The 25,017-nt window shown below is 39.3% G+C and overlaps 1 protein-coding gene across 3 annotated transcripts in view; it reads left to right on the top strand.

Annotated features, from left to right (window-relative positions):
• The first annotated feature begins 21,483 nt into the window (after nucleotides 1-21,483).
• The window catches only part of HELB (DNA helicase B), a 31,297-nt gene continuing 27,763 nt past the window's right edge, over nucleotides 21,484-25,017 (top strand). For all 3 annotated transcript variants that reach the window (XM_016148491.2, XM_016148490.2, XM_036238018.1), the window contains exons 1-3: nucleotides 21,484-21,740; nucleotides 23,136-23,543; nucleotides 24,517-24,686. In XM_016148491.2, coding sequence (XP_016003977.2) covers nucleotides 21,554-21,740; nucleotides 23,136-23,543; nucleotides 24,517-24,686 — 765 coding nt within the window. In that variant the 5' untranslated portion in view covers nucleotides 21,484-21,553. The remainder of the gene's footprint in view (nucleotides 21,741-23,135; nucleotides 23,544-24,516; nucleotides 24,687-25,017) is intronic.

Genomic DNA, 25,017 nt, shown 5'->3' with positions numbered 1-25,017 from the left:
GAAGTCCTGGCACATTGTCTCTGACTTTATAAAGACGCCCCAATATCTGATCTCTCCATTTTTCCTGGCCTATCAGTGTTCACTTTCTTCTTCCCCTATCTACTCCATGTTTTCCTTCGCATAGGCTGGGCTACAGGTTCATCCGTGTTAGTGGTTGTCCTTGTGGAAGACTAGAACTCCTATGAGGTATTTCAAACAAATAGAATTTAATATTGGGAATTGTTTATCAAAAGTTTGGAAAGGCTAGAAGAGAGAGAAAAAGAAATATGTGAAATTATCCAGAGGTTAAGAACCTCAGGAAGCCATGCTCACTTTTACGGATGACGGAGCAAAAAGGGAACAAGTAAAACTGAGAACCCACGCCCACTGCTGAGAACTCACTGCTGATTCTTCTGGAAAGGTACTGCCAAGGAAGGAAGCAGGGACATGAGCTGCACCACCTTGTGCAGCTGCTACTGTCACTACTAGGAGCCCAATAAGATGTAGAAAAAGATAAAGGTTCTCTATTTCTTCGACGTTCCACAATGAGAAGATAGCTGCCAAGGGCATCTAGGAAATACAGTTTTCTCTGAACTACAGAGGGAAGCACGGAAGGGCAAGAATGGAGCTACAAGCCAACAGACAAGTCCTGCCTTTTGCCTAGTCAGCATTTATCCTCATCTTTCTTCTCTATATTTAAACTTCTAGTGACAATAAAAATATCATGCAAATATTCCTTAAATAATTGAAAATGCTGTCACTCTCCCAAAAGAGGAGACACAAGGTCTCATCAATCATCATTTCTGTCTGTAGACGATCTTAATATTTCTTCCTCTTGAATTTCTAGGAATAAAGGTAATCATCACCAACATTTCTTATATAATATAGGAGAAAAGGAAGGGGGAAATAAATAATTGGTTAATATACCCAAATACATACAAAACAAAGGAAACATGCACACTGCTATAGTCTTTGTTTCTATAATTTGTCACGAGGCTACAATTTATATTTATAGGGTGCTTCCTTCACTCTCCTTCCATGTTCCCTTTGTCCTCAGCCAGCACGCTGGTTGTTTAGGTTCCTTCCCTGATGGCATACGCCAAATCTTTATTCCTGAAGCATGTGGGTCCTCAGCGGTCCTGCCTTCATTAGTGTGTTACTATTGCCCATTAACTTGCACTACTGGTTATGGAAATATCCAATATGCCCTGGATTGCAAATTTAGACCTTCCTGCCCTCCTTGTGTTTCCTGATCTGATTTCCTCTCGATAACTGCAATCAGTACCTGGAGCTGTATAATAAACTACTTCTTTCTTCTTGGTTCAGTGGCACGAAGAGCCCAAAACGACAGTGTCTCAATGTGCAGGTCAGTGAAACCATTGTTGTGTCCACATTGGATCATTTCTCGAGATCTAAGACCTTTAAATTAGCGGAGCTTGGAACTGAAGAGATGGGAAGTCAAAAAATATGTGAGTGGGTATTTTTATTTTTGCTCAATGTTCTGGTCATTGAATAATGGAAAGAGTTTTGAATCACCAATAACTCTCTTAAAATTTACCATACCGAATCAAATGTAATACTTTAAATATGATAGGTAAAAATAATATCAGTTTTTCTGTTACTTAGTTTGGGTGTTTTTGTGTTAATTTAGTCCAAGGTTGTGCTAAGTGCAGATACATGCATGCACATACGTGTGTGTATGTATCTGTACGTGTGTGTGTGTGTGTGTGTGTGTGTGTGTGTGTGTGTGGAGTGTGTGAGTCTCGAAGCCATCATTTCATACCACCTCTCACTGAGCTTGTGCATCTCCCAAGACCTTGAGGTCTTTTTCAAATAACCTGCTGATAGCACATATCTCCTTCATCTTTTTCTTATGTAATTGTTTTTTATAAAATAAAACCCAGAACTTATTATATTTTTATTGTGATAACACTACCCAACTATTTTTAAGTGACTTTTTATACATTTTGTTCAATGCCATTGATCCAACCTTTTGAGTTAGCTCCTAGCCAACTCTCCATTTCTTACCATTCTCATTTCTTATCATTCTCCCCTTCATTAGTGAGCTCCAGCCACACTAGCCAAGCTTGTTCCCATCTAAGAACTTTCTCACTTGCTAGTCCCCTGCCTGGAACTCTCTTCCCCCAGAATTTCTCTCTCTGTTCTTACTCTCTATCACCTTTTATAATGTATCAGTTTCCTTCAATTCAATTGTCAGTGCATGATATTCTATCATATAGTATTTGTTTATTTGTTTATCATCAGTCTTCTTCCCTGGAATACAAAATCCATGAGGCCAACAACTTTGACCTCTGTAATCACCACTGGATCCCCAAACTTTAGAAAATTTCCTGAAATGTAATCGATGCTCAATATTTTTTTAATACATGAATTAGCAAGTCTTTAAATCTTTTAATTTGATCATTCAGCTTTTCAGTAATTCTTTTCAGACTTGTCTCATTGGCCAGTTTGATGAGGTTGCTTTCTCTCCACAGAATTGCTGATAAAAAGTGCTCTATGGGATAAAGCTAATTTCAGAACTATTCAGTTCTCCAAATACCCTCTTTCAGGTTAAAGTCTTTCTAATAATTAAAAAAATCTTTAGCAATAAATTTAACCAATTCTCATTTCATCCCATTTTCCAACATATATTACTCTATTTTGAATATAAGATAGGATCCAAACTCCTTTAAATAACATAAAAGACCTTCATAAACTGGTCAAAAACTTTCTTTCCATTATTTATGTCCCATCGCTACCTCCTTCTGCCTCCTTTCCACAGACTTTGTATCTTCCGTTATAGCCTCACTAAAGTTGTTATGACTTCTAAAGCATACCATGCCCCTCCCTTGTCATCTTCATGTCTTAGCACATGCTGTTCTGGCTATCTGGAATGCTGTCCTCTCTAAATACTCACCTTCAACCAGATACATCCTCATATACTATTTATGATCAAGCATAACCACTACTTCCTCTGTGAATCCTTCCCAAACTTCCCTGAGTGATTAATCACCCCTTCCTCTGTTCTCCCTCATCTATTTAGATATTTGGCCACTTTTACATTTTGCCTACTGTTTGTAATCATTACTATATTATTTACAGATCTCTTTTCAGTGTTAAGACTGTGACTTCCTCCAGGGTATGGAGTTGGATACTCATTAATATTTACTGAATAAATGAAAAGCAACAAAATATTTTGTTTGTTGTCTGTCAGAGTTTAAAGAAAGCAGGTTACACCCAATAGGACCGACTGATATCCCAGACTGACTTCCATCAAGGTGGCACTGACTGCGGTGAGTTTTGGGGGGATTCATCTTAGCCTTACCATCTCAGAGACCAGAATTCCTCATTCTCTTTGGAATGTACTTACCTCTCGATGGCAGGTCTGCACTGACCAGGTTCATGGAGGTTGATACGAATCAGCATATTAATTTCCTATTTTACAATGAAAAATATAACTGTCAAGAGAACTGGAATTCTAAGCTATTAGTGCTTTGTCTCTCTGAAGGCAAATTATATATGAAGCAATACGGTGATAGATTAGTTGATCGTAAGTATTTCTCAGTGACAGAAGTTCAAGATGGTCCCATGCACTAGAGAAATAGTTTCTCCAAGGAAACGATGATGTTCGAGATTGCCTAGCCAAGACCGTCACTCTCTGGGTAGGGCGTGGGGCATCAAGCTGGCTGCTAGCACTCCAGATCCCATGCAGCTGTGATCAGTCAACATTTTTCTGCCCAAAAAGGACAAAGAAATTTCACCGAGTGGCTGGTAACTAAGTTATATTCGTATTTGAGTTCCCCCTTCTTCCCATGTATATATTCACAGACCCTCTCCTAGCTTGTTCCTGTGTATATATATTGTGTGCGAATTTAACTAACTTAATTCCAAGTATAACTGTATTTCCACCTCTTTTTCAACACTGTTGAATGACAATAAGACCTAAAAGGATTGAGTAACTAATCAAGGCCTTATAACTTGTGAGTGGAAGAGGCAGAAATTCAACCATGGTCTTGTTGCTCTAATCTGGTTGGCTTTCTATTATTTTTTAATTTGTGGAAATACCTAATTATTTTTCAAGTAGACTGATTCTTAGCCTTTTCTACCTAATTAAACTGCAAATTGGTACAGCCACTATGGAAAACAGTATGGAAGTTACTCAAAAAACTAAGAATTGATCTACCATATGATCCAGCAATCCCTCTACTGGATATTTACCCTAAAGACTTGAAAACCCATATCCAAAAAAGATATTTGCACATCGATGTTCACAGCAGAATTATTCACAGTGGCCAGCGCATGGAAGCAGCCAAAGTGTCCTACAATAGAGGATTGGATAAAGAAGTTGTGGTATATTTATGCAATGAAATATTACTCAGCTATAAGAAGAGATGAAATATTGCCATTTGCAACAACATGGATGGACTTCAAGAAAATCATGCTGAGCGAAATAAGCCAGACAGAAAAAGTAGAAAATCACATGATATCACTTATATGTGGGACATAAAACTAAAAGCATCAAATGAACAGGACAAACAAACAGAGGCTTATGGACATGGACTATAGACTAGTGGTTACCACAGGGTAAGGGGTGAGGGGAAGGGGGAGGTAGATGAGGTAAAGGGGGTCAAATATGTGGTGACAGAAAAAAATCTAACTATGGGAGGTGAACACACAGTGTAAATATGTATATGTCTTACTGTTAAAGTGTACAGCTGAAACATTGGATTTTGTTAACCAATTTCACAATAAAAAATTCAATTAATTAATTAATTAAAAATATATTTTTTAAAAGCCTTAAAAATTTTGACACATCATTGACACTTCTATGAATCTATCCTATGGAAATAATCATAAAGGTGCAAAAATTATAGTTAGAAGGGCATTTATTGCTACATTGTTTGTAATAATAAATAGCTGAAAAGAACCTAGATGTTCAACAGGAAATTTGTGAAATAAATTATAACTAAATGTAGTCATAACATAATATTATAAAAGAATGTTCATCCTATATTGTTAAGTGATAAAAGGCAGATTACTAAATAATTTGTATAATGGGATCCTATTTTTTGCAAAACTAAAGTTTATGGATACATGTGGTAGAAAAAGGACTAGAAGAAAATAAAATTATCTAAATGAAACAGGGTGTTAAGGTTATTATGATGTCTGCCTTTTTTCCCCTTATCTATATTTTCTAACATTTCTACAATAAATATATATTACTTTAATTTTTAAAAATGATTACCATTATTACTGCAATTTAATTTTCATATTATTTTATGAGATTTTTAATAGAAAATAGAAACCATATGCAACCATAGATCAGTATTTTCATTATGTAGCTTTCTCTGTAAGAAATCTGCTTTTATCTTTTTACTATTTTTTAAATTAATTTCCTGTAGTGATAGTCCACGATAGTAGCTCTTTAAACATGTTAATGCCTGTATTTCTATTCATATAAATGCAGGCATAGCTTTTTGTTGTTGTTCTCTGGCAGAGGCTATTAAAAGATAGTGAGGATAATGACTGCCAACCAAATATTCAAGGGACTAAGCTTAATTTGCTGGAGCACTACAGTGATGTGATAACAATTATAATTTTGCTTCCACTAGGGGAAAGCAGGCTGTCTACTAAAGCTGCAGAATGTACCTCTTTATAATCCATCCTCTGCAAATGTTGTGTGGATTGGAATGGAGACCACAAAAGAACAGGGGTAGATCATCATGAAATGTCCTCCCACTGGTCAGTCGGTATTACCATGTTTGCATGTGAAGTGCAGCAGCAATTGCGTCAAGGAATTTTAATATTTAATTATCATTCAATTAAATTTTAATATAATTTTTCAATTCAAGGAATTTAAAGCCAGCATAATTAAAGATAATGAAATGTAAAGTCCTCTGTTATGTATTCTCTGTCATATTCTCTCCCTCGCACACTTCTCTTCCCCCTAGGGTTGATTCGCTCACTGCTGACCTGCATCCCAGACATTTCTGCTCTGTCCAGTGAAATGTTCATTTGCTTGCAAAGAAATTTCCCTCCATTCTTAACCTGCTCAAAGACATTTTCATCCTTCCCATTGTCTTAACAAAGCCTGGCTTTCATCAAGAACACTTTTCCTTTACAATTCTGTCCAGTGAAGGGTGCCCATTCTTCCATGAACATGACACCTCTAGTTCTGGGAAGAGGAGGTCCGATCCTTCCTGCTCCACATGGCTGCTCCTGCCTCACTGATCCCCAGCCCAGAGCTGGCTTCCTGAGCAGGAGTTCAGTGCAGTCACGCAAGGCCCCGTGCTCACAAGTGTTCCGTGCTCAGTGATTTATGCTCTGCAGTCGCCATCTTGAAACCCTTCACAATTGTTATAGGCTGAATTGTGTTTCCCCCTAAATTCGTATGTTGAAGCCCTAACCCTCAGTACCTCAGAATACGATTGTGTTTGAAAGTAGGGTTCTTTAAAGACTCTTTAATTAAAGTTAAATGATGTCATTGGGGTGGACACTAATCCAATATGACTAGTAAGAAGAGGAGATTCTTAACTTTATAAGACTCCTTATAAGAAGAGATTAAGACATAGACACAGTGGATCGGCCAAGTAAAGACAGAGGGAGAAGATGACCATTTACAAGCCAGAAAGGCCTCAAGAGCAAACAAACATGCCAATGTCTTGATCTCTGACTTCCAAATTTCAGAAATATGATGAAATAAATTTCTCTGGTTTAAGCCACCCAGTCCATGGTTCTTTGTTACAGTGGCCTTAGCGAACTAATACAACAATTTTATCTTTTAATTTGTTTTGTGAGTGAAGTCTGATATGACAGGGCCTCGGAGCCTTGGCTCACATGGGATCCCACCTTCCATTGCTTCTCCACCTTCCCGGCTCAGGTGCTTGGCCTCCTACTACCCCCTGTCCCATCCCTGGCATGCTGGGGCCCACCCAGCCAAGCCTGCCCATTCCTGTCTTTTCCCCAGGCCAGTGACTGGGTCATGTCAGAGTACCAAGCTCACCTGCGTCCCCTACTCTCCTCTGCCCCTGCTTAGGGACGGGATGCAGGTGCAGGTAGGGTTGAGGTTGGGTGAATGTCACCTGTGGCATCTTCAGCTAGAACATGGCAGCACCATCTCTGCTCCAGGCTGGCAGGGCCACAACATGTATTTGGTAGGCACTTGACAGATGTGAGTCTGTCACCTACTCTGATCCAAGCACTAAGTATGCCCTGGTGGTTACCATGCCCCGGTAGCCGCCCTTCTGCTCTGGTTTGGGTGCTGGGCTGTGGGAAGGGAAGGTTGCTTCCTTTGTGTCCAGCAGAGGTGGAGCATACAAGGGGAGTTAGAAGTCAGAAGCTGAAGAGCCACATGTGGGCAGAGCTTTCACTGGGCATCAGTGAGGGTCTGTGCTCACTCTCTAAGTACCCCCATGTCAAAGGGACCACAGCATGAAAGAGCAAATAAAAACACCACGCCAATTCAAGAGAGGCGACTGCAGAAAAAAGGAGAGTTTTTAAAATATTCATTAGTAGTTTTAACAGCATTATATTTGAACAAAGGTGCTCCCATTTTCACTGTTCACTGAGCCTCACAAATTATATAGCCAGCCCTGCTCAGCCCCGTACAAAAATGTTACCACTTTTGAGTCTCATACAATCTAGCTATTTCAGCCTCTCTCCTTGATACTCTTGTATGCATACGATTTACTCCCTTGGCTAGCGTATTCACCCCCCGCTTTCAGACCTCGTGGTACCGTATCCATTACTACTGTGTTGGGCCCATCTCATCTAGCTCTCTCTTTCACCGACCTTCAACTCCAGTCTGGAGAATGATTTACTCCTGGGGCCCACCCTCCTTTTCATTAGCCAGCTGCTCTACCTCTCAGCCTAAGCACTGTGATTATGCACAAGCTGTGGTACAAATCAACCAGCTGTGTGACAAATTAGCTGCTGTATTTAAGCCTCAGTTTCTTCACGTCATGTAATGTTAAGTAAAATAATATATAGGATGCGCTCAAGATGGTGCCTGTCACATAGGCCTTTCCACTAAATGTCCCCCTCAGATTACAGCTTCCTATCCCTCCAGCTCTCACCTTCTAACCCCCATTAGAACTGGCTCCCAACACCAAGATCTCTGGACTCTTCATTTCTCTCTTTTCTATCTACACTGCCCCCACCCCGTCCTCAGGCTTTGCTTCCCTTTCTTTTCTTATTCTTTTTTTTTAATCTTGGCAGCATTCTCAGTTACCTTTCTGCCATATCTGATCTGCAAAATATTGCCTAGTTCTTCGCTGGTTCCCTGTGATCTGCATTCTCCCTCCTGTGCTTGAGCGCTTTGAGCACTGAGAAGTCACCATTCTGCTGGCTTCTGCCCACACACTTCTGGTCTCCACTTCAGCAGCGGCTTAGCTGTCTTTCTGCTAGTCCCGGGTCACCTGTCACCTCCATGCCCAAGAGCAGTTGATAGAAGACTTCTCCTCAAGCCTCTTTCCCTTTTCTATCCTCTCACTCTGAACCCTCTCCCTGATTTCTACTTCAGAGGAAGAAAGCAGGTGTTGGCCTTGACTCTTCACTCCCTCGTCTGCCTACGGCAGACCCACGAGTCGTGCAGTTCCCCCTCCTTCCTCCTCTTCTTCCAACTGTCCTCTTGGCCTTTTCATTCTATGCTGTGGATCCCGTTCCTTTACTCGCTCATATCCTTTCTACTTTGCCTTCAACCCCCTCATTTTCCACGTCTGCTTCTCCAGAACATAGAAACCTAATTATATATTTTTCAATATTTACGGGGGGAAACCCCTTCTTTAATCATATCTTGTCTAACTTCATATTTTTCTCGGCTGAGCTCTTTGATAAAGCAGGTTGTACTGGTTCGCTCTCTCTTCTTTTGCTTTCTGTTTGTTCCTCAGCTGCTTTAATAAGGGATTCGCCATCCAGTCCACTAAAATTTCTCTCAGAGATTGTTACTTCCTTTGGAAAGCCTCTCTTTCTCTCTCTCTGTCTCTCTCTCTGTCTCTGTCTCTCTCTCTCTCTGTTTTATCTCTGTCTGTCTCTCCCTCCTCGCCTTCCTCTCTCTCTCCTTTAAGGATATGTCTCTCCCTTGGTGATATTTCTACCACTTTGACCCCTCTGTCTCGCTCCCTCTCTGCCTTCTTCGCCCCCTCCTCTGCTGTTCCTTCAGATGTTGCCATTTTTGAGCGTCCACCTCTGCTCCCCTTCATTCCTTAGTCACGGCCTCCCATGAAGAATTCATTTGCTCTCACAGCTTTAACCATCCTGTATTATCTGTTGACTCCCACAGTGCAGGCAGGGCTCCGGGCCCACTGGACCCAGAGTGGCATGGTGGGTTCGGCATTGATTAGCCACACCACTTTCCGGCTGAATAGACTTGGGTTAACCTACACGAGTCTCAGTTTCATCTGTACAATGAGACTAATAACATATATCTTATGGATTTATTGTGACGATTAAAATAATGCAGAAAAAGCACACTTCTTTGCCCATACAAATGACTCAATAAATGATAGCGAGCCTGCAGCTGTTCATGGCAATGCTATTTAAAGGTGATGGCTACTCAAGCCCTCCTGGGTATCTGTAAGACCTCACCTATACACGCTACATCCTATCAGCTAATAGTATTGACTGTAGAAACCTTTTCATTTTCATTTTAATTTTTTGGCCCAGTGGAACCTCTTTCTGTCCACAACCACATTCGGAACTTTACATATTCTCTGCTTTCTGTCACATCTAAGCTACTTCTCAGTCAGTTCTATCTTTACTTCCTGACTTGAACAATCTTCTATTCTATATGATCTAGTCTTCTGAGGTCTGCAAACTTAAAGAAGCCCACTTTTTAAAAGCCTTCCATAGCCATGTAACACCTAGTTAATATTAACATTCTCAATGGGTTTGTGTATGTGTGTGTGTGTGTGTGTGTGTGTGTGTGTGTGTGTACACGGACACAGCATTTGTCACAATTCTGCTAATATCCAAGGAACATAGTTTGGGGGACACTATTCAATAGGATAAAGGCTGGCCCTTGCCTACTCTTATACCTTAGCTATTCTCCTGTAAGCGCTCACGCCTCACCAGATGAAAAGTACAGACGATTTCCAGCAGGTAACATGGTGCTCCAGCGTCTCCATCCGAATGGTCTGTCTCAACTTTACCCTCCTCTGTGCAGCCACCCTTGACCATCTCGCCCCTGGACCCTTGCCAAATCAGCTGATCAACCTTTTCTATAAAGGTGTGTTTCTCAACTCTACTGAACTCCACTTGTCTTTTTTTTATATTCAATATTCATTTTATTCAATATATTTAATATTTTATTAAATTATGATTCAAATGTTTATTTGTCATTTTTACAGATTATCCATTAAATCAGTTATGAAATATTGCTTTAAATGCCTTTAAATAACTTTCCCCTTGCCCCCACATATAAAAGAGCAATACATATACACAACAGCATATTACTCAGCCATAAGAAGAGATGAAATACTGCCGTTTGCGACAACAAGGATGGATCTTGAGATTATTATGCTAAGTGAAATAAGTCAGTTGAGAACCATATAATTTTACTCATATGTAGAAATGAACTTCACTTTTCAGTCATGTCTTTGTCCTCAGAGCCTAGCAATGCCTGTCACATAGCCAACTTTTAACGTCTGTATGGTGATTGAATAGGTAAATGAAAAAATACTGGAGAAATGCTTCATCAGAATTCCACTAGGGGTCACTTTCTCTACATTTCAGGAAGAAACAGTGCAGGCACTCAGTAAATCAATTCTTTATGAAAAATTCAGCTTTGTGTTTAATTTTTAAAGTCATTTGTTGTTTATTTAATGGAAACTGAAATTCTGCCATGTTATCCACGCTTCGAAGCGCTGTACAACTGCCAACTCTTTCTGGTTCTTACGGATAATGTCAATATTCATGTTTGTGTAAAAAACAAAATTGAACATGACATTTAATTTCACATATTAAGAATTCAGATCACTGAATTTATATGAAAGTTTCTTTCATACTTTTAGGATAATATCCTTAAATAAGGTTACAATTTAATTAGTTCATTTTAAATAGGTTTATAGATTATCCCAAAGTCCTGCTCTTCTAAACCTTTATTTCTTTACCAACTTATTCTTATTTAACCTCAGTTGCAAAATTAATGGTGTATTCCTAATGATCATCTTGCTCTGCCAATACTACAGAGATTTTAATAAGGGGAGCAAATGGGGGAGAGGTTGATTTTACCAGCAATTAATAGCTACTTAAGTGCAGTTAAAATACACTTAGCATAAATATAATGCTTTAATATTTGGTGACTCCTTCCTATACAATATTCTTGACTGGCCTTCAAAGCAATTATGGTATCAAGATTCTGTTTTTAAGGAAAACATTGTTCTTAGCAACACTGGAAGCATCATAGCACAGCTAATGATTAAACATTGAGATTATACTCGCTGTCAACCTAGGAAATATAGAGACATCAACAAATGACTAAATACCATCAGATAAGTGCATCGACAGCACATACAACAAGCACTGTGGGAGCACAAGGGAGAAATTAGTAATAGGGCAGTTGCTTGATAGACTAGGCTGCAAGAAGTATTTCCAGTCAGCTTAGGGAAAGTCCATGAAATGTCTCCATAACAGAAGCCTCCCCCACTAATGACTACATATAGATGTGGGTTATTTCTCCATATTATGTCAGGTGAACTGTATTTATATTCAGCAAATTTAGCGCGTGTGTGAGCGAATTGCGTAAGGGTTTTGATATAAGGGGTGGTCACATCATTTTGGAAAATCCTCACCATCTACTGAACTGGAGGAAGGCCTTGCTTCTTCAACTTGGCTTTTGCCCATCCCTAGCCAATTCTGGCTAGAAAATATGGAGGAAGCTAGCCTCCATGAGTGCCTCTCAGTAGCTCTACTCTGAATCCCGAAGGCATGCATTTTCTCACATAATGGGAAGCAATTTCTATACCCTCTGCCTGGAATATGCTACTTGCCCACAATGGACATTAACAGAAGGTTGACTCCAGGTTTTGACTCAATCCCCTCAGAGAAAATCTTCTTTGGCCTGCCAGGTTAGGCCCAACATCTGTTTTAAGCTCTGTTTTAGCTCTTTTAAAGCACATGTCGTAAAATCTCTCCATGACCCCAGCAGTTGACACAGTCACCCATTTCTCTGTGCTCCTTCAGCATGTCACTTCTCTGTCAGAGCACACGTGAGAACCATGGACTGTTAGAGCTGCACAGAATTGCACCAACTCTCAATAACCTCATTTTATGTGAGCCTCAAGATTCTTCAGCCTCCTATACATGTAAAATATCTCAGGTCCCTATGCTGTGTAGCTGCAGGAAATACAGTCGTCACTATCCAACCATTTGTGGGTATTCCTAGGAGGATGTTAACATGGCTTGTTGTCATCTATAACCACCAAATGCTCCATCTTCTCTTTAATCCCCTTTGTCTATCACCTCTCTGTTTTCCCTTGACGCTCCAGCTCTCTCTGAACCACTTCACTATAGTTTGGCTGCACAGCCCTGGCCTTTCATTTCTAAGACCTATGAGCCCAGCACTGTTGTAACTTGCATTATAAAAGGCTGGGGGAGAGGGGAGATGGAGGAAGGAAAGAGTGAGATTATTAAGCAATATAAGAAATTTTAGACTCATATATAAGCTTCCCCTTACTCCCACTGTTTCTACTGGCTGGCCTACTTGGCCTGCCAGCTGCAGTATTGCTAGAAGTGCTTTTATTTACAATAAATTTATTCAGCTTGTTCCTCAATTCTCCATACTTTAAGACCCCAACCCTCCGTCTCCAGCCTCTTTCGCAAATCAGTTATCATCCAAAAAAGTCCTCCAAGGACAATGTCCTTTTCCATTTATCTACAACAGTTTCATTTACTCTTGTTTAATGTTTCTCATCCTTGTTAGACTCTTAGTTTTGAATAGCCCAGAGTTTTTCCAAAAGTTGTTCTCTCTCCAAGATGAACACTGCTACACTTTTCAAATAGTAATTTATCCCGCTTGCTGTCTATATTTTGATGAGAAAACAGAAGTCTCCAAGTCCGACTTTGAATTTGCATAGCTTGTGATAGATTTTAGGTCAGAACATTTTTTTCTGAGACTTCTGACTTCCAATCCAGTATGCTTTCTGTACAAATCTCTCTCTTCTTTTAGCCTGGAAGCTCCTTGAAGGCATGAAACAGTCATCTACCTCAGAACAATGAGAACAGTGCCTGGTGCTGTAAGACTATGGCCCGTGAATGTTTGTTGAATGAACATGCTTCATCCATATTCCCTCGACATTCTTTTAGATCCAAGCTCTTAGACCTTTCTCTGTGGCGCCAGTGACCCAACATGACCTGTAGAGGGCAGCAGAGGAGCAAAAGCACCGGATCCTGAAGGGGATAGTTGAAGTGTTGCAAGCAAGTCAAAGCCAGAAATATCAAAAAATAGAAACATCATGGAATACAAAGTGCAGGGTTGTCTGATTTAGCAAATAAAAATGCAGGACACCCTAGGACATGTTTCTATTAAAAGCTATTTGTTGTTTATCTGAAATTCAAATCAGTTAGGTGTTCCGTATTTTACCTGGTAACTGTAACGAGTGCCATTGCATAGGAATCAGATGCTCAAGTGGCCTTGGTCCTTATCAGGAACCTCTTTGGAAGGAATTTGACAGGGAAGGTGTATGGTGGGCTTACAAAAATCAGATGGTAAAAGCTGAAAGAGGGTGTGCGACATCTCAATATGTGGGCAGTTCGTATCCCCACCAGCAGCCTTTAGCGCAGTAGACAGAGAAATTCCCATTGAAAAGATCATATTATCAAAGACTCAAAGATGCTAATGGAGTTAGCCACACAGATCCTTGGGCAAGACTATTCCAGACAGAGGGAACAGGCAGTGCAAGGGCGGAAGGCAGAAGCCTGTCTGACATGTGTTCAAGAAAACAAAAGGGAGGTCAGTGTCGTGGAAGCAGGACGAGCAAAGGGGAGAGTAAGAGAGAATGTCAGTGAGATCAGTGGGAGGGCAGAGCGTGCAGACACATGTAGGCTTTTGCTTTCACCATGAGTATGATGTGGAGCCATTTTCAGCAAAGACCTGTATTTAGAGGATCACTATGGCTGCTGTTAAAAAAGGCTATTGGTAACAACACTGGAAGCAGGAGACCAGTTAGAAGACTACTGAAATAAGCAGGAATGAGACAAGGGGGAGAGCAGTGGGGATAGTAAGGAGCGATGAATTCTGGGTATATTTTGAAGGTTGAGTCAATGGGATTTGCTGACGGATTGGATATGAGATCTACGAGACAGGAATCAGGTATGAATCCAAAATTTTGGCAAAGGGAGAAAATTTCTGGAGTGATGTTCTAGACCACATCTGAATGAAGACTGCAACTGAGGAATTCGTATTTCATAAAATCAATGAGGGAACAATCAATGAGGGTGCAAAGTAAGAGAATAAAATATTAATAGTATGTTTGCACTATGAGGACAATAGATACAAAAGGAGAGAAAGAGGAGGTTGAGAGGCTAACCATGAGGCAGGTGTAATGAGTGAGGTGAGAGGGTATAGAACAAGGTGTTGGCGTAACTCTTAGATATGCACAATCTGGGATCATACAAGGGCCCCAGGCATCGGGGGTCTCACTCATGGAAGTGATGTCCTCAAATCTTCTAGATCCTCATGAGCCCTGGGACCAGCTGATTAGATTGGCATCCATCTGATCTGGACAGGGCACTCCAAGTTGAGACCGGGGCCCCAAGTGGGCTCAGTCCCAATTTCTCTATTTTGGGATGCTTTCCCGCCTTCTGACTAATGATGGGGTTCACCGGAGTCCCAAGCTGCCTCATGACTCATGCCTATTTGGTTAGTTATTCTGGGTTATGGCTCAGTCCTGGTTCTAGGATGGTGACCTGGCAAACCAACCACGCACCTGAGTAACGCAGTACTTTTTTTTTTTCTTTTCAGAATTCTGTGAGATTGGGCTGCCAAAATGGCATGCTGAGTCAGGGGGCCTTAAATTGTTTATATAGATAGGGGCCCTGCAAAGAAAGTATATTTGCATGGGGACCCTACACACACTAAAAGTGGCCCTGAATGTGGCCTAGTAATGAAGTGGCAAGCAAAGAGATATTTTAAAGGCAAAGGAAGAATAGACACATCTTCAAAATTAATTAGATGTACTGATATCCAAGTGTTACTTTTCAGGTGAATTCCCCCACTACAGAAATGTATGAAACCTTGTGCTTACCCCCATTATTTGGCAATGATGTGACTTAGCAAAGAGGTAACAGGCAGAGTTTTTTTGAAGAGCAATGTGGGAACTATAAGGTAGTTTTTCTCCAAATATGAACTCATGGTCAAATATTATGGGGCAGGTGTCAGCCAACAATAATCTCTCCAAAACAGAGCCTGCCAGGAAAAAGGTAAAGGGCATTCATTTCTCCCACATGTACTATTAATCTTAGACTCATGAGTATAGAGTTCTGACAGACTGTTCCAGCAACTTTATGAAAAATAAGTAATCCCCATGCCAATTTTAGTTACTTATCACTTACTGATGTAAACATGTTACAGCTTTATAATGATTTTAAATCTACTTTAAGGTCTCAAAGAAGTCTCTGTTGGTTTTACATATCTCAAACATACATGAGAGAGGCAACAAATCAAGAAGTTTCATTCTGCTGCAATATGAATCCCCACACAAGCTAGTGTGTCCCAGGTGCATGCACAGAAACTGACAACACAGAGCTGTGCCTGAACATTTAGCAGCAAAGAGCATGAGCCCTGGAGCCAGACTTCCTGCCATCAAGCCTGCTTTGGCCACTTTCAACCTCAAGCAAGTCATTTTATCTCTTAGTAGCAGTTTCCTCAGAAGTAAAACAGGCATTTTAATGCTATCTACTTCATAGATCTGTCGTGAAGAGTAAATGGGTTAATTCACAAAAAGTACTTTGTGGCTGGCACATCATAAACACTCGAAAGTAGCTATTATTATTGTTTCTATTTAAAGAAAGAAGATAAACACACACACATGTCCTATTTTCTGAATGTAAAAACATTTTCTCTGCACTTTCTAAATTCTGTTTTCTTTCCATCGAAAGAAATTTTTAGAGATTTTATATTTCTTAACGAAATCTGCTGTTGGGTAAAATGAGCTATCACAGTGTTATGGCTATTTTTTAAAAAGAATAATTTTCAAATTCTTTTCTCTACTGCTCTGCATCTGTTTCCTTTATCCTTAGTGTAATCCTCTTTCTGCATCCCACTTCTTGTCTTTCAGTTATTCTTTACTTTTTTTACTCCTTATCATTCCAACCTATTTTTTATATTTTTCTTTTCTCCTGTGCTTCAGGAGATGGTCTTCCCTCCATCTCACCTCCTAACCCCCACCCCTGAACAGAAGTAGATATCATATGTGGAATCTTTCTCACAAGTGAAGGAAATTTTCTGGCCATTTAGAATAAAGCCAGGAAAACATACCTGCATATCTGAAGGCAGTTTGACTCCGGCAACAAGGTTGATCCTGTGGAAGCTCAAATGTATTCCATGGAGTCTGTCTTCATCCATTGTTGATTACGGTTTTCATAAGCATAGCACTTTTCACTTGTTCCCTGATTTGCATTCCCTCTTTCAATAATTCATCCCATAGCCATATAACACACTATCTTATCAATGTCAATTTAATAATATCTCTATTTCCATTGATCACCAGATCTGAAATAAAATTTTACTTGTCATTCTCTGTCTTCTTAATCTATTTTTGCTCCTAGTTCTTATTATTACTTAATAATTATATTTACTTTCTCTTCGACTATCTGCTCCCACTAGAAGGTTCAGGGACTTGGTGAGTTTCATTCACTGTTCTTCTCCAGTACCCAGAACAGTAACTGTTCTGCAATATGTATAGACTGAATGAGTTGTAATCATTTGTTCCTTCTTACTTGTACTTTCTGAAGTTTTGCTGCTTTTCTTCACTTATTGTATAAAATAAGATCAATAATTTTCATAAAATGCCTAAAAATTAAGACCAAAATGGGCAACTAGGGATCAACTCCAGCACCATTTCTCTGAGGTAGCAGAGTTGATGTATTTTTGGTTTGGTGCTTACCTTAATTATGGCACAGTTGTTACAAAAGGAGCTTTTAGAAAATACATTTAAGGAGACAATAATTTTTTTTTTTTATTGGCATGCTCTCCCACAACTTAACTCATATACTGAAACAGAAATACAAGGGCATGGGTTTAGTCCTACAAATATTTTAGCTTGAGTGAAAACTCAGGTAATATTTCAAATTAAATTGAACTGCAATTGAGGTGATTGTGGCCAGTACTTTGTGATATTTAGACAAGGGCTTAACATTGAGGTCAATTAATCATATCGACATTCGACTGAAGCACCCATATGGCAAAGAAGAGGGCATGGATGCCTCCTGGAGTCTTGAGGTATTGCCCAATCTGTAGCTCGAAGGTGAAATTACTTCTAAATTTTATCTTTTACCTTAAAAATTCATGTTAATTTTTCACTCTATATAATACATCTTTATTTTTTAAATACAAAAACAATGTCAACTTGACACTCCCAAAAGCCTTTATCTTGAGTCTTTTCTTCCCTTTCTGGTATATCACCACTTACCTAGTAGGAGTCTGGATTCCTGGTTAGAGAATGATGGAACTAAATAGTAGCTTTTTGTGGGTAAGCTTTATTCTTCCTTAGATCCATTTTGGTACCTACCATACAATCATTCAAATGTCTTCTGCATCAGGCTCCCAAATGTAGTTTTTCAGCCTGTTGTCCCATTAACTTCCAATCTACATGATTTAATTAAATTTAGAGACTTTTTGGCAAGGCCATTATTGTTTCCTTATGTCCCTCACTGTACCCATCAAATACAACCATCCAGTACATGATCAGTATTAGGTCAGGAAGGCTACCCTAGGTTCTGCTGACATGAGAAACAACTCCACAATCTTAGTCAATTAACATGACAAAGATTTATTCTCACGTAGTCAAAGTCTACTGCAGGTCCACATAATTCTACAGGGCATTTATGTCCATGAGAGGATGGTTCATTATTGCCCCTCACACTCCCACAATCACCAAGGCAAGGAATAATCAGTGGTGCAGAATTGAGAGATGCAATTAAATGTTTCTGGCTTCAAACGACAAGCTACCCTCATTTCATTGGTCATAGCAAGTCAGATAGCCATGACTGACTTCAACTATATGGGGAAATACAGTCCTACTGTGTGCCTAGAGAGGGATACCAGTTGTCAGTGGACAATAGGATTACCTTCTATACATACACATATCTGTTGACTGAATGAAATCTAATCTATTTTTATTATAATTTCTGCTCTATGTATAATTGCCAAGCTCTTTGGTAATCCTATTTCTTAACTCATTTCTTGTTTTAATTCTCCTATTTCCTGTTTGGATCCCAGTTTAACAAACAAAAAAGACAAATGCTAATTTAAACATTCCTCAGGCTAAATTGATTTGAAGTGCTTTCGCATAACTGTGAAACTATCATTATCATGACTCCATATTAATTACATGCTTTACCCCATTATATTAATTAAACAGGTCACTAAACCTTATTCCTTCCCCTCTCTCCAAGCAAATGTTCAAATTTTACTAATGATAACTTCACAGTATGTTACTTGCCTTGATACCACCCAGGCACACTAAAACAAATGTATTTCAAATGTAACCAGAAAACACATAATATGTAACCTACGGGGGGGGGGGGGGAACTACATAAAAAGCAATATGAATGAGATACTGAAATTCTTTGCTTAATAATTCAGAATAATTGATTTATTTAATAAGCACTGCCTAGGAAAGATTTCAAGGAGACACTGAAATTAGATCTTGGTTTCTGTAAGATGAACCATTTATATGGTTCAGAAGGCAAAACTATCACATAAAAAAGTTAAACTCAGAGATCTTGTCCCCATCCCTGTCTCTTTTATCCTATTTCCACCCTACCGGCAGGTAACTATTTTCATTAATTTCTGGTTTATCTTTCCTGTGTTAGTTTGTTTTATGTCTTGCTTTTTCATATTTAACACAATATCTTGGAAATCACTCCCTATCAGTTCAGGGGAATCTTCCTCGTTCTTTCTTTTTAAAAACTACTAGCGAATACTCCACTGTGTTTCGATAAGTTTCTTACTGATGTTCATTTCTGCTGTTTCAATCATTTGCTACTATAAAAATTACATATAAAAACATATGTCTATGTTTTTTGTGTGTTTGTGGAAACATAGCTTCAGGGTAGATTCAGGAATCTCTTTTAGAAACATCCCAAGTGATCTTAATGTACAACCAGATTCAAGTACTATTGCTTACTCCGGATGGCAAAAATGGTATCCAGGAACCTAGAATAGTTAACATTTTAAAAAATGAGGGATGGGAAAAAATGAGGAAACAATAAGCAAAGAAGCAAGGTTCTTACCATCCTGAATCCTCGCTTATACTATCCAGTAGAATGCAATTGAGTTAGATAAACAGAAGCTTAATTTCTGGAGTTCTGTCCCCAAATCATCATGTTGGTAATAAGGATATCCTATGTATATGCACATTAGTGACCTAGATTTAGGCAGTGGCTAACTTTTATTTTGGATATGTTGACTGTTGACCCTGAAGTAGCTAAGGGACATCCAGCAGCGGCATTTAATAGGTGGTTGTTTGCACAGGTTTGGAAATCAGATTAGGAGTATTAGCTGTAAACAAAACTCGGTATTCTGTCACCAGAAAGAATTTATTCAAGAGAAAGGATTGCAGTCCTGTTTGTCCAGACATGGAGAGCCAGAAGTAAGAAGATCGAGAAGCAGGAAGCCCCCTTTTACAGCAGGAAAGAAGAAGTTAAGGGGAGGGGCTGTTCCAACCATAGAGCTCTGTTGTAAACATAGAGTTCTTTCTGTAAGGCTTTTTCAATGATATAGGGTATGAGAGCTTCTCCTATAAGCCCTTAGGGAAGGCTTAAGGTTAGGGAATACCTGCCTAGGTTAAAGTCTCTGTCATAAATTTTGACAGGAGTCTTTAGCATGTAGGTGAAAGATGACTGAGGGAAGGATTACAGAGTGAGAAGATGCTTGATGAAATACTGGGGAATACCACTTTTAAGAGGCCCAGAAGAGGAGCCCAAAGACAGCCCGAATGGCCAGAAAAGGAGGGGGAAGACCGCAGAGGACAAGCCAGAAAAATCTCAGTGAGTAGAGTATTATTATAAGAAGAAAATAGTTACCAGGGTCAAATATTCTTTAGAGGTGAAGAGGCAAGGTAAGACAAAGACCAAAAGGTATCTATTGGATTTAGTGACAAAGAGACCAGTAGTGGACCTTTGTCAGAGCAGGTTCAATGTTGTGGTGGAAACAGTAGCCATCGTGGGTGCAAAGGCATTCAACCTCACATAGATGATCCTTGGTGTTTTTGTCAGCTGCAGCAGAGAATTTTTCTTCCAAAAGCAACAGAAGTAAACAGTTGTACCGAAAGGTGGGATGAATTAATTTTAATATTTTTTCTTAAATATTAGGTGCTGACTGTTTATCTATATTAGAATCTAGCAGAAAATGTTTTTGGATTTATCAGTGTATGCCTTGTGACTTTAGGTGTATTGTTAGTAAAGTAACTTCATAATAGTATCAAAATAGTAATGTAGTAATGTATTTTATGGTGTTTATCAAAGAGCATCATGATTTTCAAATAAGATCCCCATGAAGTATGAGCATCATGGCTCTAGAAAATTTTAAGCCACTGTTTTTTTCTCTTCCACTTTGCTTCCCCCGTTTCCATCTATACTCTGGGCTACAAATATATGGTGTTTTTTTTTTTTTTTTTTTTTTTGCCCCACTGTGAACAAGTAGCAGCTTAAAGAAATTTCCAAGACTAGGGTGTATCACCAAGGAAAAAGTGAAAAGGACTTTCAATGTCTCCTAATCCAGTGTTTTTCCAAACCTGGCTGTGCATCAAAACGGACATCCTGGAACATGCATTAAAAACACAGAATCGTGGGTCCCTGCCCTCGATCCTGATACAATGCGAATGGAACGGGGACTAGAGAAATGTACCTTGAATAAGTACTTCTAACGACAGACATTCAACTTCTTAAGGAAACGGAGGCGCAAAGCAGTCACGACTAGACAGACGGGTCTCCGGATTGGAGATTGCTGTTCTGTGCTTTGGATGGTGACCGGCCGTCTTGAACGGCATGTAGGTTTTTGTTCTGGACGGGGTCTCGTTTTGGAGCGCTTGCTTTTTCGGCTCGCTAGGCTCACCAGACGTGGCATTTCCCCGCAAGTCTCTCTCCGGAGGAGACGCCGTGGGCTAGCGGTTCAGCAGGCGCCACACCTGCCGCTGCGCAGTGGGCTGGTTTTGCCCAGGCACCGGGTGAAGTCTGGTTGCGGTGCGCCGCGTGAATAGCTCCTTCCGCGTCTGCGCATTGCCCCGCCCCGCCCCGCGCGCGCCGCGTCCCGGGAAGTGCACCGTCTCGCAGTCGCGCAGCTGATTGGCTGATGGTGGCGCTGTTCCTAGCCCGGGTGTTCCGGACTTGGGGTCGAACTTCGGCGAACTGAGTTATGGCTTCCATGAAACCGCTGTTGCGCGAACTGCAGGGACCTCTGCTCCCAGTCAAGGACCTGGTGGAGGAGAGCGATGATTACTTGAAGGAGGAGGATGAGGAGGATGTAGAGCCGGCGTTCGTCGATGCCGAGGAGCTCTGCAGTGGGGGCCTAAAGGCTGGCAGCCTCCCTGGGCGCCTCTGGGGTGAGGAAGCACCCTGTCCCCCGGGGGCGGGATTGGAGGATGTGTGAACTATTTCCCATTGTGGCCTTGTCTGCCCTGTCGCTGTTAACAGACTTCCTTTGGGATGGCCTAGCTGTTTTGTCCTACTGTGGATAAAATAATGTTAACATTATGACAGCAGGGACTTGAGCAAGTACTATGTGTTAAGTTTGTGCTCTACATGTATTATGTAATGTTCACAGCTCTTTGAGGTCGTTTTACAGTCCAGGATATATATAACAGGCAATGTGGAGCCTTGTTCACACCAAGAATCAGGGCTTTTAACTATTTCCCTTTCCTGCTTATAGTCAAATATGTGGTTATTTTTCAGCTGCTTAGAAAACACACATACTTAAGAAACACCTTAAGGCATTATTGATTCATTAACCTTGTGTTACGAATCTTAATATCCGTGTTTACCTGTGGTTTCATGTGCCATAAATTATACCTGTTTGTACATTGTGACTGATATTTAAGAATATTTTAGTGTTCAGACTAGTGCTGTCCAGTAGAATTTTCTGTGAAGATGGTATTTTTAGGTATGTGCACTGTCTGGAACAATAGCCCCTAGTCACATGCGGTTATTGAGAACTTGAAATGCAGCTGGTGCAACCGAGTAGCTGAAATTGAAATTTAATTAATTTTAGTTAATTTAAACAGTCATGTGTGTGGCTGGCATAGATTTAGACAAAATCTGTGGAGGATTTAGTCATTTATCCTACGAGTATTAGTGACTGGCTACTATGTTCCAAGCAAGGTTTTCCTTGCTGGAATACCCTCTGGGGATAAGGTGATGAGGTTGCTGCTGTCTTACTAGAGCTTACCCTCTAGTGAATTAAACAGACATTCTGTAAATAATCACAGAAATAACTGTTATATTACTTAGTGCTTAGAAGGACTAGTAAGTAGTGTTATGTAAGCTTATATGTATGTGATCCAAGCAAGTGACAGTTAAACAGGTCTGTAGTAAATGGGATAAACAAAAGGAGGAGACTTTAAGGTAAATGGAACAGCTTATGCTTGGGTGAGAGGGACCACGGCATTTTTTAGAAACTGCATGAAGTTCAGTTTTGGCTGAGGTCAGAGTAGCAGAGAGAGAGGACTGCTTTTAGAAGAGGATCAGCAGACTTGCCATGTATTATGCTTACCTCTTGGAATACAAAGACAAATGAAACATCATCCTATTCTAAAGAGCTTACAGGGTAGTAGAGGGAGACACATAAGTGGTCACTGGAATATAGACACCTCAATAGACTTTTGTATAGGGTGTTCTGTGTGTGGTGGGGGCGGTGGGGGTATTCAAGAAAATGGTGGATTTGATAAAATATTGGGAGAGAGGTTTTTAAAATATACTAAATTAACTTTTCTTTTTTAAAGTCGTGATTTCTGATGAAAACACTCAAGAGAAGTGCGAAGTGCTTGGACGTTTTCCATTAACGGGTCCTTGGTGGCGAGTGAAGGTACAAGTAAAAAACGTGAGATCAAGGAACTATCAAGCTCAAGGATTTCCATCTTACTTTTTACAATCTGATATGTCACCACCAAATCAAAAACATATCTGTTCTCTCTTTCTTAAAGACTGTAATGTCTCCAGTGATAATATAAATAAATTTTTATCATGGGTAGATAAAGTATCAAGCTATAAAGACCTCAACTTTGAAAATCTTAGGGAAACATTAAGAACTTTCTACAAAGAACTGGGGAGGAATGGTCAAAAACAATCTACACAGACTGAACAGGAAGAGTCCCAACCAGATCACGGAATGTGCCATGTGGAAAACACAAGTAGGTGTGATTTTTATCATAGAGGTTTAGTGTAATTGAGATGCTTAATGACTAGCGTGTTTTAAAATATTGCTGCTGTGGTATCTTGGCATAGTTAGTTTTTTCAAATAGCTATGGTGAAAATGTCTTTATATAGCTTTTGGAGCATGTCATTGACATTCCAAAATGTCATTGTGTTACAACTAAATATAAAGTTTTTATGCTTATTGCTCTTACGCAATGAATTTATAAAGAAATACAAAGTAACAAAATTCCAGGTTTTCCTCATCTTTAATGTGAAGAAATTGGGTGAGATAATCTTTAGGCTCTTTTCAGTTCTTTTCCCACTCCAATACTGTGTTGCTCTCTCTTTCTTTAACTTTTGTGTCCATAGGATTACTTTGAGTCATTAAGAAAAAGTTCCATTGTCAATTAGTCTATTTAAGAAAGCAGAGGAAAAAGGTAAGAACATGAATAATCCATTTTGGAAAAATTTCAGTCCAAAATGATTTAAAATAATTTTTTAAATATGATTTGTTATTTGGACATTCACATATGTGGATGGAATGTTTCATTTCTTAGTTATATTGAATAAATTTGGTGGAATGTCATTGTATGACTTCAGTGACAAAAGGATCATGATTATAGTCCGAAAAATGATTATCAAGGTTAATATGTAAATAACTTATGTTTTATGTTTAGCTTTGAATTTATATTATCGAGTCTGGAATTTTATTCTAGTCGTTTGCAAGCAAAAGGAAACAAAAGGCTAAAAAGTAGTTATCTAAGCATTTAAAAAACATAAATTTTGGTGTTAAACACAATGAACAAAGGAAATTGTTATAATATCGGTTTTCTTGCTGGTTAAAGTAAATTTATTCATCTCTCTTTGATTTGGATTTCTTGAACTGATAGTGTTTAGTGAAACAGTCCATCAAATCTCTTGTTCTGTGAGCTAATTTTATGTTTTGATTTATTTTCTGATATCCTGTAGTTCCGTTTATAAATGTAATGACAGCATTGCAGTTTCCAAAAATAATGGAATTCCTTCCGGTTCTTCTGCCTCGACACTTTAAACAGCTAATAAGCTCAGGTTCCAAAGAAGTGTTGGAAAAGATAGAAGAGATTTTAGGTGCATGTCCGTGGAAACTTGGATTTAGTAAAGTAAGTAAGACATTTGCTTAGCTTTTAATAATCATATATAAGGAAGGATTTCTCAAACTTGACAATTGTATCTCTTTCAAAGGAAAAAAAATTGTATGGACTTAAGTGTTGATTTTTTTTCTCTGAGTGTTACAACTAAATATAAAGTTTTTATGTCTATAGCTCTTATGCAATACGTTTCTAAAGGAAAACAAAATAACAAAAGAAACACCATTCAAATTAGTAATAATTTACTTACATAATTTAATATAATATGACAGGTTTTTTTTGTAGTTTAGTTACCATTTGCAACTTGAGTCTAAATCTCATGGGAGACACAAGTTTTTATGGG

This window comes from Rousettus aegyptiacus, unplaced genomic scaffold (genome assembly GCF_014176215.1).
Source record: "Rousettus aegyptiacus isolate mRouAeg1 unplaced genomic scaffold, mRouAeg1.p scaffold_m13_p_2, whole genome shotgun sequence".
Classification (NCBI taxonomy): domain Eukaryota; kingdom Metazoa; phylum Chordata; class Mammalia; order Chiroptera; family Pteropodidae; genus Rousettus; species Rousettus aegyptiacus.
Note: the sequence above shows the minus strand (reverse complement) of the source record. Positions and strands in the feature narration are given on the sequence as shown.